The following is a 15,422-nucleotide window of genomic DNA, read 5'->3' as shown; positions in this document are numbered from 1 at the left end:
GAAAAACATTTGTGAACCAGTGCCATTGGCAGAATCTCAATTTCGACCTGGGTATGGACTCCATTTTGTGGCTTGGGCTGGACCTGGATGAATCAAATCTTTAAATCAGTGCAAAAGATCATGGAAAACATGTTAGTCACTCAAAATTAAAATATTCCACTTTTCATGCTGGTTTCACCAATTCTGCCCCATTGCACTTGTATTACAAGCCTAATGTTAAACTTTGCAGCTACTTTGTTAATGTTCCTAAAATGATGGTTTTGGTGTGGTCGAGACAGAAACACTTATACAACAGGTCTGCAGAAAAATGGTGTTATGCTGACCAATATTAGGAAGTCTCATACAGTAGGTAATATGAAAGTTGTATAAAGTGTATAACCTGAATATGAAATTAAATTCATTTTAAGTACCACATGGCATTAAATGATAAATGGAGCAGCACGGTGACACAGTGGTTAGCACTGCTGCCTCACAGCACCAGGGACCCAGGTTCAATTCCTGGTCTGGCTCACTGTCTGTGTGGAGTTTGCACATTCTCCCCATGTCTGTGTGGGTTTCCTCCAGGTGCTCCAGTTTCCTCCCACAGTCCAAAGATGTGTGGGTTAGGTGGATTGGCCATGCTAAATTGCCCAGTATTGTCGGGGGACTAGCTAGGGTAAATGCATGGGGGTTATGCGGATAGGGCTTGGGGTGGGGGGGGATTGTGCTCAGTGCAGCGTCGATGGGCCAAATGGCCTACTTCTACACAGTAGGATTGTATAACCACATTTAAGAAGTAATTTTAAGTTGTAGCTAGCTGGCCTTCTCTGGATTTACTTAGACAACATTTTAAAAATGTTTCTCTTCCTGTAATTCTTTTTCTCAACCACATATTTCTGATTTTACCCTCATCTTTCACTTTCTTTCATTTTATTTGTCTCCATATTATCAAATCCCTGCAACTTATTCTTACCTCCCTATTTCTATGTCTGCCTCACTCATGGATCCTGATATTTACCAGGGTGTGGGAGGGAGCAGGGCGAGGATGACAGAATTTAGAGGGCTTTCTTCTGATCCAGCTGAATTTAACATCAGGACCTGATTAGCATTTTTGGAATCGGTTTTCCATTTGCTATCACTCAGCTTGAAGAGTAAAGCACTTTAGGATGTTCTGAGCTTGTGAAATGCAAATCTTTCTTGTGATTTGTAAAAACCTCTTCGGGCCACACATTAATTCCTGGTCAAAAGCAAGGCAAGATAACCAATTCCCAAACCTCTTCCAATGCTGCTCTATGACTAAATAAAGAGTGACGCAAGCCAAATCATGTATTAGCACCGTATGTGGAATTCTTATAACCACTGTATTTTAGTTTTGACTATATCCAATATTAGATACTTGTGCAAAATGACAAGCAGCAATTTAGCAGCAAAATTCAAAACAAGCGTCAATGACTGCTAACTGGTTTAACATGTGTAATTGTAACAGGTGATTTGTTTACCCTTTCCGTGTAACTGATTCATCCTTGGCAACGTATGTAGGTAACCTCACCAATTTGCATTCTTATCCATGATGTGTATCAACTACGATTTGAGCAAATCACAAAATCAAAAACAATTTTAAAGAATTTCCAGTGTCAGGATTAGGATTCTCATACTGTTCTGTAAATAAGTGAAAGCTGAGTATTAGCCCGTTTAAAATACCTGAAGAGGCCAGGCATAATGAGTAACACAGCAACAATTCTGCAATAAGACATTTTTTAGCAAATCTATTTTTGAAACATTGTGACACAGATATAAATAGTATCAAAGAACGTTGTCACCATAGTTCCAGTGCATTGCTTACAAGCAACACAAATACATAGAAATCTCAGCACTGTGAAAGACCATTTGGTCCACTGTGCCAGTGTTGTGTCAACCACACAGCAGAGGTGTTCTACTCCAGTCCCATTCCCCTGCACCTTTTTCTTCACCATCACGATGAAGAAAATGAACACTGGTTTTGCAACCCCAGAAATTTGCTTTGGAGAATAATCTGAACTGGAAGTTTCTCTGCTATCTCTAATCCTCTCCATATCAGGACGCAATTATATTCAGCATTCGAACTTTATATAAAAAACAAAAAGTACTTCTTTAATATCACAATCCTGATACTGAGATTACATTCACACAGCATCTTGCAATATCTCCTGCAGTTTAGAAAGCCAAGTCAAAAGAGTTTCTTCAAGTTATTTTAGCATGGCATGCCAATGTATACCAGACAATTTTAGAATACATCCTCACCTGTTGCTGCAGAGAATCCCCATTATTTTCAATGTCAATTGCTTTTGGCGCTTATTCTCGGCAATCTTTTTTGTTTACAAAAATAAACAAAGTATCACTGCTATATTGCCAACCTTTATGTCACTCACATCATATTTTTTCCTGAGGATCGAAGCAGAATGAACCCAATAGAAATTCATAGTTTATTTCCAACAGAAGTGTAACTATAAGAAATGTGTGTTTCACCCAAAATCCTGGGAACTATTACGTGATTAAATAATCTGAACACCATTTAAATGAAAGTATTGTAGAAAATACTCCAATTTAATCACAAAATGTTTGGGAGACAGTCCTTCCAAGAAAGAACATAAGAGATACTTTTGTTTTGAAAATTGTCTTTCTCAGCTCTGGCAGTCATTTCCTATACCCCCACCCCTAACAAAAGGAAGGTTACACTGTTTAGCAGTGTTCCACAGATAGTGTCAATGCCACTTACAAACGTATGAAATAGGAGCAGAAGTAGGCCATTTGGCCCCTCGAGCCTGTTCAATCATTCAATAAAATAATAGCTCATCTGTTTGATTTGAGTTCCACATTCCCCATCTACCCCCAATGACCTTTGATTTCCTTGCTCAACAAGAAGCTATCTACCTCTGCCTTAAAAGTATTCAATGATCCTACTTCCACTGCCTTCTGAGGCATAGAGTTTCAGAATTGTACAACATTCAGAAAAGATTTCCCCTCATCTTTTTCCTATAAGAGTGACCCCTAATTTTAAAACAATGCCTCCTAGTTCTGGACTCACCCACAAAAGGAAACATTTTTTCAACATCCACTTGTCATTACTGATCAGGATCTTATGTACTTCAATCAAGTCATCCCTTACTCTTCTAAGTTCCAGTATAAACAAGCCCAGCCTTTCCAACCCATCCTCATAAGACAACCCGCTCATTCAAGATATCAATCCAGTAAACCTCCACAATGAATTTTCATCTTTCCTTCAAAAAGGAGAGCACAACTGCTGACAGAAATCATAGGAAACCCACGGAGAATGTGCAAACTCCACACAGACAGTGACCCAAGCCGGGAATTGAACCCAGGTCCCTGGAGCTGTGAAGCAGCAGTGCTAACCACTGTGCTACCGTGCCACCCATTATTCAAGATGTTTGACCATGCTTAGGAGATGCACGCAAGCCTACTTTCTTAACGGCTACACTTAATTTCATAGTTGAAATGGAGAATTCTCTAATAACGTGGAAGAGGGGAGAAATGGGAAGGGATGATAGCTCCCAGAGGAAGAGAATAACAGCCCAATAACCACAGACTGCAGGAACCTAGAATTAATGATGTTGTTTCTCATAGAAAAATCACATTTCTCTATTGTAAAACTTGCCAAAGTTCAAACTGTAAAATCAAACTGACTTCACAGTTCAACTTTGTGGGAACAAGTAACAACTGAGCATCATCAATAGGGGATTAATGTCAGACCGACCCCTACAATCAAGCAGTGGTGAGATAAAACCAGCAAGATGAAGCAACAGGATGCAGATGTCTATCCAGGGCCTCAGAGCAAGGGCAAATCTTGGTAAATGTTTCAGGCTCCAAAGCTATGGTCAAATCACTCAGAGTAGTATTCATAGTATATGCCATTTAAGATGTATTTTGTGCGGTTAATTGCCAAGAGTTGGGACAAGCAGCTGACACAAGACTTTGTAGTGCTATCAGTGAAGAGAAACCTGATTAAACTGGGTAGCAATTTTTCTGCCTTCAGATTAAGTACCTTTCATCACTGAGATGAGAAATTGGTTATGTTGATGCACACACATGCTAAGACTGTGGGTCTGCTAATGTTGACACACCGAGTCCAGCCTACTACATGCACTGGCACATTTTCAACGCTCTGGCCGGACGTTCCGCAACAACCCTGCTTTTGAAGATAAGTGACGAGTTGCACGCCCGCGTCTTCTAAGGGCAGAACATTGTAGATCAGTGAAACAGCCTCTCACCTTGACCCTCCACAACATAAAAACGCTGACACGCAAAGTTGGAGGTCAGAAGACGGTAATGAGCCGTGACAAGGAATCCGGCAGAGGAAAAGGCCATAGCAGTCGGCGCGTTGGCTGAGGATGGTCACTGAAAAGAAGTGAATGGGAAGTATAGGGTGGGGGGCTATGTTGAGTCGGGGGGCTATGTTGAGTTGGCTACTCCAGGCAAACAGGAATGAATGGAGCTGTCAGTTCCGCAGCTGCTGCAGCTTCTTTAAAGCCGCAGTTCCCGCCCCGCCCCCTTCGCATTGGGCTTTCCTTTTGGGAATCGCTCGAGCTCAGGACGCAGGCGGGCCCATTGGTCAGCAGAGCTGTCAGTCACAACTACATCACAATCCGGCACCAAGTTGACACTGAGGGGTTTCCAGGCCGTCGCCTCTGGTGTTATAAAAAAACCGCTAGGAGTCAACATGCAGAGTGTGCAGGCCCCTCAGCCAAACCCAAAGGCAAAGCACAAGCCACAGCCCTCCCCCCCAGCCAAACACCCCTCCTCCAGCCAAACCCCCAGTCAACCACCCCCCCTCCACCACCATCTCAGCTTACTCCCAGCAAACACACACACACAAGCAGTTCACCAAAAAGGCAAATGCTTGATTTTATTCATCAGAATGAAACATTTGTGAAGGGGGAGGCTGTCATTTCACAGACTCGTCCAGAGTGGAATTGGTGCAGGGGAATTGATGTTGATCTTGGAAGTCTCACATCCACCCGCTGTAAGCGCTGCACGGTTTGAGGAGCTTTTATTTTTTATTATCTCCGTCGCTTAGCTTTGGTGCATTACACCGAAGTGCAATGTTTCTAGACGCAGAAACATAGTAACCTGCCCCGAAGGAAATCCAGCTTGGTGTGCTTTCCTGCAGAAGTTCTCCGCAGCAGTTAACGCGTTTTTTTTTAAAAAACAGGACTTACCGAGTGATTGACTCCCCACATCAGGACGCTGAGCAGCGGATCACTAGCTCGGAACAGCTTTACTTTCTGAGCCACAAAATGTTTCTTCTTGGTTTTCGTTTTGCTGGCGAATGTTGTGCTGTTCGCTGCCATCTTTCTCCCTGTCTCTCGCGTTTCCCTTTTTACTTCAATTCACAGCGTTTTTTAAAAAAAAATCACCAGATGATGTGCCTTCCCTAGCAATTTCTGAAATGGAGACGTCTACAATGAAAACTTAGTCCGTCTTCTTCCTGTCCTCATTGAAAAACAAGAAGTTAAAACGGTTAGGGTGAGGATTTGTTTTTTGAGGCTTGTTGGCAGTAGCAGCAATAGGCTGGTTACTATATATTCTCCAATGCTGTCGCTGCTTCCGGACCCTGATGTGTGTGTGTGTGATCTGTAAAGGAGGCGAGGCTCCAGCTTACAAGCCGCACACACGCATTGCACACACTGCAACGCAGCCTGGAGAGAGAGCCAGGGAGCAGGCGGGGAAACAATAGCGGGCTGATTGACAGCGCCGCCAACCAAACAGACTGCGACCCCCCACTTCACAACCATCTAAACAGGGCGGTGCCCGCACGCAGCCGGCCAATAACAGGGTTGCACGGAGACGATTTGATCCCGCGTGTACCTAAAGAGAATAAAAGCCATCAAGTTGGGTTGTGATGTGTGTGTGTGGGCGTCATCTGGTATTTCAGAAACATTTGAAAAATGCCTGAAACTTTATACCTTTCCGTTATTTGCATCAAATACATCGTGGGGAAAGACTGAGACGTGTACACATTGCACGTCTCTGCTAGTGTCCTGCTTGAGGGAGGGAGGAAGGGGATTGGTATTACAAAAAAAAATCTTGGGGAGAAACTTGCATTCTGAAATAGATGTGTTGGCATTATGAAATGCACAATGATGGGAACGATATTGTGTTAATGTTTCTACAGTAATTACATTAGCGATGGCTTCACTGTTTGGTATGGAATAACGCCGCTTCCAGGTTAATGTTGTGAATTACCTTTTCCCTTCCACTGGGAAATAAGATAACTCTGCTGGGATTGATCATGCTAAAAGTACAGTAGTTCTAACTTTCAAGGTTTACTTACCTTAACACTGCGCATTGAACTGATATACCGCGGTTAGGTTCGCGTAATCCCAGTCTTCCCAGATCAATGGGTTTAGTAGGTGTTCAACGTTTCATCAATATTGCAGCAGTGCAACAACTTGCAGTATCTCTAACAGAGTAAAAATGCCCCAAGGCATTTCCTGGGAGCCATATGAAGTAAAATATAACGGTTCTGAAACATGGGGAAGTTATAGAGTTTTACAGCAGGGAAAGAGGACCTTCAGCCAATTGTGTCTGTGCTGGCCATCAAGTATCTATCTATTCTAATCCCATTTTCTAGCACTTGGCCTTTTCCTTGTATGCTATGGCATTTCAAGTGCTCATCTAAATACTTCTTAAATGTTGTGAGGGTTCCCGCCTCTACTACCCTTTCAGACAGTGAGTTCCAGATTCTCACCACCGTCTGGGTGAAAAGGTTTTTTCTCGCACCTCCTATCCCTGTCCCTTAACTTAAATCTGTGCCCCTTGGTTATTGACCCCTCTGCTAAGGAGAAAAGGTCCTTCCTATTCACCCTATTTGTACCCCTCATAACCTTATACATTTCAACCAGGTCTTCAGCTTTCTCTGCTCCGAAGAAAACAACCCCAGCCTATCCTGTCTCTCTTGATAGCCGAAAAGCTCCAGCCTAGGCAACATCCTGGTGAATTTCCTCTGCCCCTTCTCAATCACTTCCTTCCTATAGTGTGACAACCAGAACTACACAGAGTACACCAGCTATGGCCTAACCAGCATTTTATACAGCTCCACCATAACCTCCCTGCTATTATATTCAATGCTTTGGTTTATAAAGGCAAGTATCCCATATGCTGTCTTAACCACCTTGTCTGTCTGTCCTGCTGCATTCAGAGATCAATAGACATGCAAACCATGGTCCCTCTGATCCTCTGTACTTTCTTGGGTCTGACCATTGTATATTTCCTTGCCTTGTTAGTTCTCCTAAAATGTATTACTTCACACTTTTCAGGGTTAAATTCCACTTGCTACTGTTCTGTCCATCTAACCAACCTGCCTATATCGTCCTGTAATCTAGCGCTTTGCTCCTCACTATTTATCACACCACCAATTTTTGTGTTGTCTGCAAACTTATTTATCATACCTCCTACATTATTCACACTTAGATCATTAATGTATACTATATTCAACAAGGAGCCCAGTACCGATCCCTGTGGAACACCACTGGACACAGACTTCCAGTCACAAAAACAACCTTTGACCATCACCCTCTGCCTCCTGCCACTAAGCCAATTTTGGATCCAGTGTGCCAAACTGCCCTGGATCCCACGGGCTCTTCACCTTCTTCATCAGCTTCCCATGTGAGGCCTTGTCAAAAACCTTACTGAAATCCATGTAGACTACATCAACTACACTACCCTTCTTTACACACCTAGTCATGTCCTCAAAAAATTAAATCAAATTTATAAGACATGATCTCCCTTTGACAAAACCATGCTGACTATCATTGATTAATCCTTGCCTCCTAAATGGAGATTAATTCTGTCCCTCAGAATTTTTTCCAATAGTTTCCCTACCACTAAAGTTAGAGTCGCTGGTCTGTAATTTTTTGGTTTTTCCCTATTTCCCTTCTTGAATAATGGTACATTAGCTGTCCTCCAGTCCCCTGGCACCTCTCCTGTGATGTGGAGATGCCAGACTGTTGGACTTTAACCTGGTGTTGTGAGACTTCTTACTGTACCTCTCCTGTGGCCAGAGAAGATTTGAAAATTATTGTCAGATCCACTGCAATCTCCTCCCCTGCCTCTCCCACAGCAGCCTGGGATACATCTCATTTGGGCCTGGAGATTAATCCAATTTTCAGTCCATTAAAACCATTATTACCTCTTCCCTCTCAATGTTGAATTGTTAAAGTAAATCACAGTGCCCCTCCCTGATTTCTATACCTACATCATCCTTCTCCATAATGCACACAGGTGGAAAGGACTCACCTACGTCTTCCGGCTCCACAAATTGCCACGTTGGTCCCTAATAGACCGTACTCTTTCCGTGGTCATCCTCTTGCCCTTAATATACTTATAAAACACCTTTGGATTTTCCTTTATTTTACCTGCCAGTGTTTTTCATGCCCCCCTTTGCTTTCCTAATTTGTTTTTTAAGTAACACCCTGCCCTTTCTATACCTCCAGGGCTTCCACTATTTTGAGCACTCGGTATCGGCTATATTGAACGTAGGAATTAAGAACAGAAGTAGGCAAATTTAGCCCTTTGATCCTGCTCCACCATTCATGGCTGATCTCTCCCTGGTCTCAAATCCACTTCCCTATCTGCTCCCCATATTCCTTTAACCTGTTCTTCTTCTTGAAACCATTTAATGATTCAGACTCCACCATGCTATGGAGTAGCAAGTTCCACAAATTCACCACCCACTGCGGGAAGTAGTTTCTCCTCATCTCAGTTTTAAATCTACTGCCTCTCAAACTATACCTGTGACCTCTTGTTCTAGATTGCCCCATAAGGGGAAACATTTGGTTTATGTTTACTCTATCAAACCCTTTTAGAATTTTACATACCTCCTGTTTTAAGACTTTTTTTTCCTTATCCAACCCTGGATATCCCTTACCATGGTAAGAAGTCTAACAACACCACTTCTTACTGTGTTTACCCCTGTCAACGCCGGCATCTCCACATCATTTCCTTAACATCCCAGGTTCTCTGGACTTGTTGCTCCCACCCTTTGCTTTCACAGGAACATATTGGCCCTGTACTCTCTCTATTTCTTTGTTGAATGAACCCCACTGCTCTGATGTAGATTTTCCTACAACTTGATGCTCCCAATTAACTTTGACCAGATCCTGTCTTATCCTAATAGAGTTGCCCCCCACCCCCAATTCAAATCTTTTATTTCCAGTCCATCTTTGTTCCTTTCCAACGACCTTAAATCCTACTGAATTATAGTCACTATCATCAAAATGCTCCCCCACTGAAACTTCTACCACTTGCCAGGCTTCATTCCCTAAAACTAGGTCTAGCATTGTCCTTCTGTTATAGGCCTTTCTATGTATTGGCATAAAAAGCTCCCCTGGATGCACTTTAAGAATTCCGCCCCCTCTAAGCCTTTCACACTTTGACTATCCCAGTTAATGTTGGGGAAGTTAAAATCCCCTATTATTCTTACAATTCTCAGAGGTTTGCCTACATATCTGCCCTTTTATCTCTCCCTGACTGTTTGGGGGCCTATAGTACACTCCCAACAATGTCATTGCTGCTTTTTTGTTTCCAAGTTCTACGCATATGGCTTCACTTGAGGAACCTGCTAAAATATCATCCCTCCTTACTGCAATAATTGACTCCTTGACCAATATTGTGACATCACCTCCTCTTTTACATGTTCCCCTGCCTCACTGAAGATTCTATACCCTGGAATATTGAGTTGCCAGTCCTGCCCCTCCCTCAACCATGTCTCTATGATAGCAATAATATTATATTCCCATGTGTTAATCAACACTCTCAACTTGTCTGCCTTACTCCCAAGCCACCTTGCATTAAAATAAATGCCAACCAGCCTTGTCGTACTATTCCCTTATGCCTTAACTTGTCTATAATCACCCTACCTTCCAGACTGACTAGTTTTTTCTTCTATATTTGGCTGTGCATCACCTCCTACTCCACCTCCATGCTGTATTCCATCCTCTGCCAAATTAGTTTAAACACCCCCACCAACAGTAGCAAAACTCCCTGTAAGGAGGTTAACCCCATTCTGGTTTAGCTGCACCTGTCCAACTTGTACAGGTCCTCCCTTCCCCAGAAACAGACCCAGTGATCCTAGAACCTAAAGTCTTCTCTCCTACACCGTGCATTGATCTGCTCTATCCTCCTATTCCTATACTCACTGATACATGGCACTGGGAGTAATCCGGAAATTACAACCTTTGAGGTCTTGCCTTTCAGTCTGCCAACTAGCTCCCTAAATTCCTGTAGCACGACCTCATTTCTTTTCTACCTGTATCGTTTGTACCTATGTGTACCACAACATCTGTCTGTTCGCCATCCCCCTTCAGAATGCAGCTGTTCAATGACATTGCTGACTCTGGCACCAGGGAGGCTACACACCATCCTGCAGTCACATCTGTGGCTGCAGAAACACCTGCCTGCACCCCTCACTATTGAGTTTCTTATTGTTCTTCCACTGTTACTCCTCCCCCCTTGTGCAGAGCCACCCACAGTGCTGTGAACTTCGCTCTGGCTGCACTCCCCAGAGGAACCATCTCTCTCATCATTTTCCAACACGGAAAAATGGTTCTTGAGTAAGATGCACCCTAGGGCTTTCCTAACTAAACATAAGAACATAAGAACTAGGAGCAGGAGTAGACCATCTGGCCCCTCGAGCCTGCTCCGCCATTCAATAAGATCATGGCTGATTTTTTTGTGGACTCAGCTCCACTTACCCGCCCGCTCACCATAACCCTTAATTCCTTTACTGTTCAAAAATTTATCTATCCTTGCCTTAAAATACCTGCCTGTCTGCCTCCCTTCTTCTGATTGGTGGTCACCCATTCCCTCTCGCACTGCACTTCATTAAACTGCGAGGTGACCACACCTAAAAAAACATCCTACCCACGTAACTCTCAGCCTCCTGGATGCACTTCAGTGTCTCGAGCCAATGTTCAAGCTCCAAAGTTGGTCAAACCTATGGCACTTCCTGTATGCATGGCCATCCAGACTGCAAGGAGCATCTATGAATTCCCACATGCTGCAGGCGATGCAACACACAGCTCTGACCTCCCCTGCCATAACAAAATTAGAAAACACTGGAAAATCTCAGCAGGTCTGACAGCATCTTTGCAGGTCTGACAGCATCAGAGCTCTGACAAAGTCATCTAGACTTGAAACTTTAGCTGTATTCTCTCCCCACAGATGCTGTCAGACTTGCTGAGATTTTCCAGCATTTTCTGTTTTTGTTTCAGATTCCAGCATCCACAATATTTTGCTTTTATCCCCTGCCGTAACTTTAGTTTAAAGACTCTGTCATTAAATTTATGCCCAGTATTTAAGGTTCTCTTTTAAAAAAAGCTGGAACTCTTAGCTTAATGTAGCTTTAAAGTGGAGAAAATAACTTACCGACTACCTACTGAGTGTGTAGGGAGTACACTGCTCTGTCCTGCTGCTCTCTCAGAGGTCAGCTCCTGTAGCTATAACTTAACTCTTATTATCTATATTCCTCAGTCGTTTATATATATATATATATATTGATGACTCAACTGCCCTACACCTGGCGATTAGCAACTATTCAAAAACAAATGCTTGCAACTGATTGACAGTTAACTGCCACTGGCAGGCAAGTTCTGTGACCAGAATTTCTAAAGTTCTAAATTTAAATTGAGCTGCTAAATTAGATTTCAGTTTTTACAGATTCCACTTACCAATACCTACTGGAACTTCTCACTGTCTCCAAATTCCCAATTAAGCTATTCTGTTCAGGTGCCACTCCATTCCAGAAACACTTTGTTCAGCTGTAATATTGCCACATTAATCTCCAAAATAAAATTCACATACATGTGGCAATCCTATAAATCCTCCTTTTCTGTCATTTCTCTTTCCTGTTTTCTCTGTCCCTTCTTTTACTTCAGCTTTTGTTTCATGTTTATTATCTGTAATTTAACCTTTTTTTAACTATAATATTAAACATTCTGGCTTCCACTTTTAGAAGTGAGAGCAATTTTGGGACATTTGTCAATTGACCAGATAAAATGTGGCCAAAAAGATTGGATTTTCAACAAATTGCAAAGAATTCAAGACTGACAAGGGTTTATGTAACTATTTAATATATTACTTTTCCAGCGGAAGAATGAAAAATGTAACTGGCTGCATCAAAAAGAACTGTGACCACAAAAGGAAATGCCTGCAGGATGTTAGAAGTTAAAATCATACAAAAAGTCCAAATGCATTTATCAGTTCTTAGCTATTTAACACCAATTCCAAAAGCAGCGGATTAGTGTTCCTCACACAGTTACTTGATTCTTGGGTGTTAGGGTGATTTCTTGCTAATTCTTTAACTTCCTGAAACAGTCATTATATAATAGGGGTGTAGAAGCTGCATCAAACCAGCATGTTAGCGTAGGTTGGATCATATGGAGCAAGGAGTTATTTAAAGGTTCAGTTCCTGATTTGGATGATGGTAGGAACAAAGATTCATAGCAGAACAGAAACATTGAAGCACATCTTCGATTGGAATCCTGGAGCTAGCTGATATTCATATCTGTCAGCCCCACTCGAGGTCATTTTTGCTAGTTTCCAACCACGCCTGTTGGTGGAGTTCTTTTCGGTAAGAGTGTTCCATTTTGTGGTGAACGTGTTGTTCGATGAGATCAGCAACACGAGTGAATTAAAAAAAGAAACCAAAGACATGTATATGGTATTGTTTGAAATCAGATGCTAATATCAGTGCAATATAGAATTTTGGGACTGTACTGTCGATAAAAGATGTCTACCTTCACTCAGGGTAGAACATTTGCCTCTGAGTTATGAGATTGCAGGTTCAAGTTTCAATCCAGAGACTTGAGCTTATAATCTACTCGCACACTAAATTGCTGAGAGAATGCTCTCTTTTGGCATTGTGGATTTTCAAGGGGGGCATTAAACCATGATCCCGTCTGTCCTCTCAGGTGGCTGTAAAAGATCTGATGCCTCTATTCAAACAGCAGGGCAGTTCTGAACAATACTTCTTCTCACTAAAATGGATTATCTAGTCAACTCCTGATTGTAGGACCTTACTATGTGTAAATTGGCTGCTATGTTTTTCTAAAGTACAATCGAGACTTCACTTCAAAACTACTTAATTGTCAGCAGAAAGCTTTGAGATGTCCTGAGGTCATGAAAAGAGCTATTGAAATGGAAATTACTTCCTTATTAAATGCGTACAGAACATTTTAAGTTTGCTGAACAATCTGCGGAGTCTTCTATATTCCCAGCAGGAGCATGCAGCAGTGCCCTCACTATACATTGGAGCTGGGGAATTTCCACTCGCGGTGTCTCTGCAAAATGCTCAAAGACAGACAAACAAACTTCAGCATCCTAACTATGATCATGCAAAATCAGCTCTGCTGGTCTGGATGCTGCATTTGCAAGCCAAATAATTGGCTTCTGAAGTAGGTCCTCTTTTCACAACTTGTGGATGGCACCTGATGTCAAAGAGAACAGAGAAAATGTTTCAAGGACACTGAAGGCCTCACAGAAAAGGAAACAAATTGACATCGGTGTACAGGAGGAACTTGCCATGAACCACACAATGTGGCTGTGCCTCATTCAACAAGCAGCAACACAATTAAAATCTTACCATATATACTCTGTTGCAGAGAAGCTACAAAAGTGGAAGGAGAGAAAGCGGATCCCTGGCTCGAGAGCCCCTCCCCCCTGGCTCGAGGACCACCAACCCCACCCCCCCCCCCCCACCACCACCATTCCCCCCCCCCCCCATTGTCCCCTCCCCCCCCCTCTCTCACCCCCACCCCATTGGGCAACTCTAGTCCTCTCTGCCGAAAATCTGTGACTCCAGGATTGGCCTGAGTCACCTATGGACACAGAAATCATGAAGCCTAGCAGAAATCATCCACATTTTGAGAGATTGATTTTGACAACAATGATATTGGAGCAGAATCCAGATGCTTGATGACCATGTCATCCAGAAAACACCTTGGGACAATTTAATACTCTAATACTGTTAAATAAATGTATTTTGTTGTTATTGTTATTGCTCCGGTTTCCTCCCACAGTCCAAAGATGTGCGGGTTAGGTTTATTGGCCATGCTAAATTGACCCTAGTGTCAGGCGGATTAGCAGGGTAAATGAGGGTTACGGGAATAAGGGAATGAGGGTTACTAGCATAAGGGTACTTTATCTGAATGCTCGTAGCATTCAAAACAAGGTAAATGAGTTGACAGCACAAATCATTGCGAACGAATATGATTTGGTGGCCATTACAGAAACATGGTTGCAGAATGGTCATGACTGGAAGTTGAATATCCAGGGGTATCAAACTGTTCGGAGGGACCGACAAGAAGGTAAGGGAGGTGGTGTAGCTCTGATATTTAAGGATGATATCAGGGCGGTAGTGAGAGATGTTATAGGTTCTATGGAAAAAAAGGTTGAATCCATTTGGGTGGAAATTAGAAATAGTAAGGAGAAAAAGTCACTGATAGGCGTAGTCTATAGGCCATCAAATAATGACATCATGGTGGGGCGATAAATAAACAAAGAAATAACTGATGCATGTAAAAATGGTACAGCAATTAACATGGGGGATTTTAATCTACATATCAATTGGTCAAACCAGGTCGGTCAAGGCAGCCTTGAGGAGGAGTTCATAGAATGTACCCGCGATAGCTTCCTTGAACAGTATGTAATGGAACCTCCGAAGGAGCAAGCTATCCTAGATCTGGTCCTGTGTAATGAGACGGGAATAATTAATGATCTTGCAGTTAGGGATCCTCTTGGAAGAAGCGATCAAAGTATGGTTGAATTTAAAATACAGATGGAGCGTGAGAAGGTAAAATTCAATACCAGTGTCTTGTGCTTAAACAAAGGAGACTATAAAGGGATGAGGGAGGAGTTGGCTCAGGTAGACTGGGAGCAAAAACTTTATGGTGGGACAATTGAGGAACAGTGGAGGACTTTCAAAGCGATCTTTCACAATGCTCAGCAGAAGTATATACCAATGATAAGGAAGGACTGTAGAAAAATAGATAATCAGCCATGGATATCTAAGGAAATAAAGGAGGGTATCAAATTGAAAGTAAATGCATACAAAGTGGCAAAGATTAGTGGGAAACTAGAGGATTGGGAAACCTTTAAAGGTCAGCAGAAAGCCACAAAAAAAACTATAAAGAAAGGTAAGATGGATTATGAGAGTAAACTAGCTCAGAATATAAAAACAGAGAGCAAACGTTTCTACAAATATATAAACAAAAAAGAGTGGCGAAAGTAAACATTGGTCCTTTAGAGGATGAGAAGGGGGATGTAATAACTGGAAGTGAGAAAATGGCTGAGGCATTGAACAGGTATTTTGTGTCGGCCTTCACAGTGGAAGACACAAATAACATGCCAAAATTGATGACAGGAAGGCTATGGCAGGTGAGAACCTACAA

At 42.4% G+C, this 15,422-nt stretch overlaps 1 protein-coding gene across 1 annotated transcript in view; it reads right to left on the bottom strand.

The window, feature by feature from the left end:
- The window catches only part of pip4k2aa (phosphatidylinositol-5-phosphate 4-kinase, type II, alpha a), a 194,283-nt gene extending 188,633 nt beyond the window's left edge, over positions 1–5,650 (bottom strand). Inside the window, exon 1 of the mRNA XM_078234551.1 lies at positions 5,193–5,650. Within this exon, the coding sequence (XP_078090677.1) occupies positions 5,193–5,324 (132 nt within the window). The 5' untranslated portion in view covers positions 5,325–5,650. The remainder of the gene's footprint in view (positions 1–5,192) is intronic.
- Positions 5,651–15,422: the final 9,772 nt, after the last annotated feature.

The sequence above is a fragment of the Mustelus asterias genome, chromosome 2, assembly GCF_964213995.1.
Source record: "Mustelus asterias chromosome 2, sMusAst1.hap1.1, whole genome shotgun sequence".
Classification (NCBI taxonomy): Eukaryota; Metazoa; Chordata; class Chondrichthyes; order Carcharhiniformes; family Triakidae; genus Mustelus; species Mustelus asterias.
Note: the sequence above shows the minus strand (reverse complement) of the source record. Positions and strands in the feature narration are given on the sequence as shown.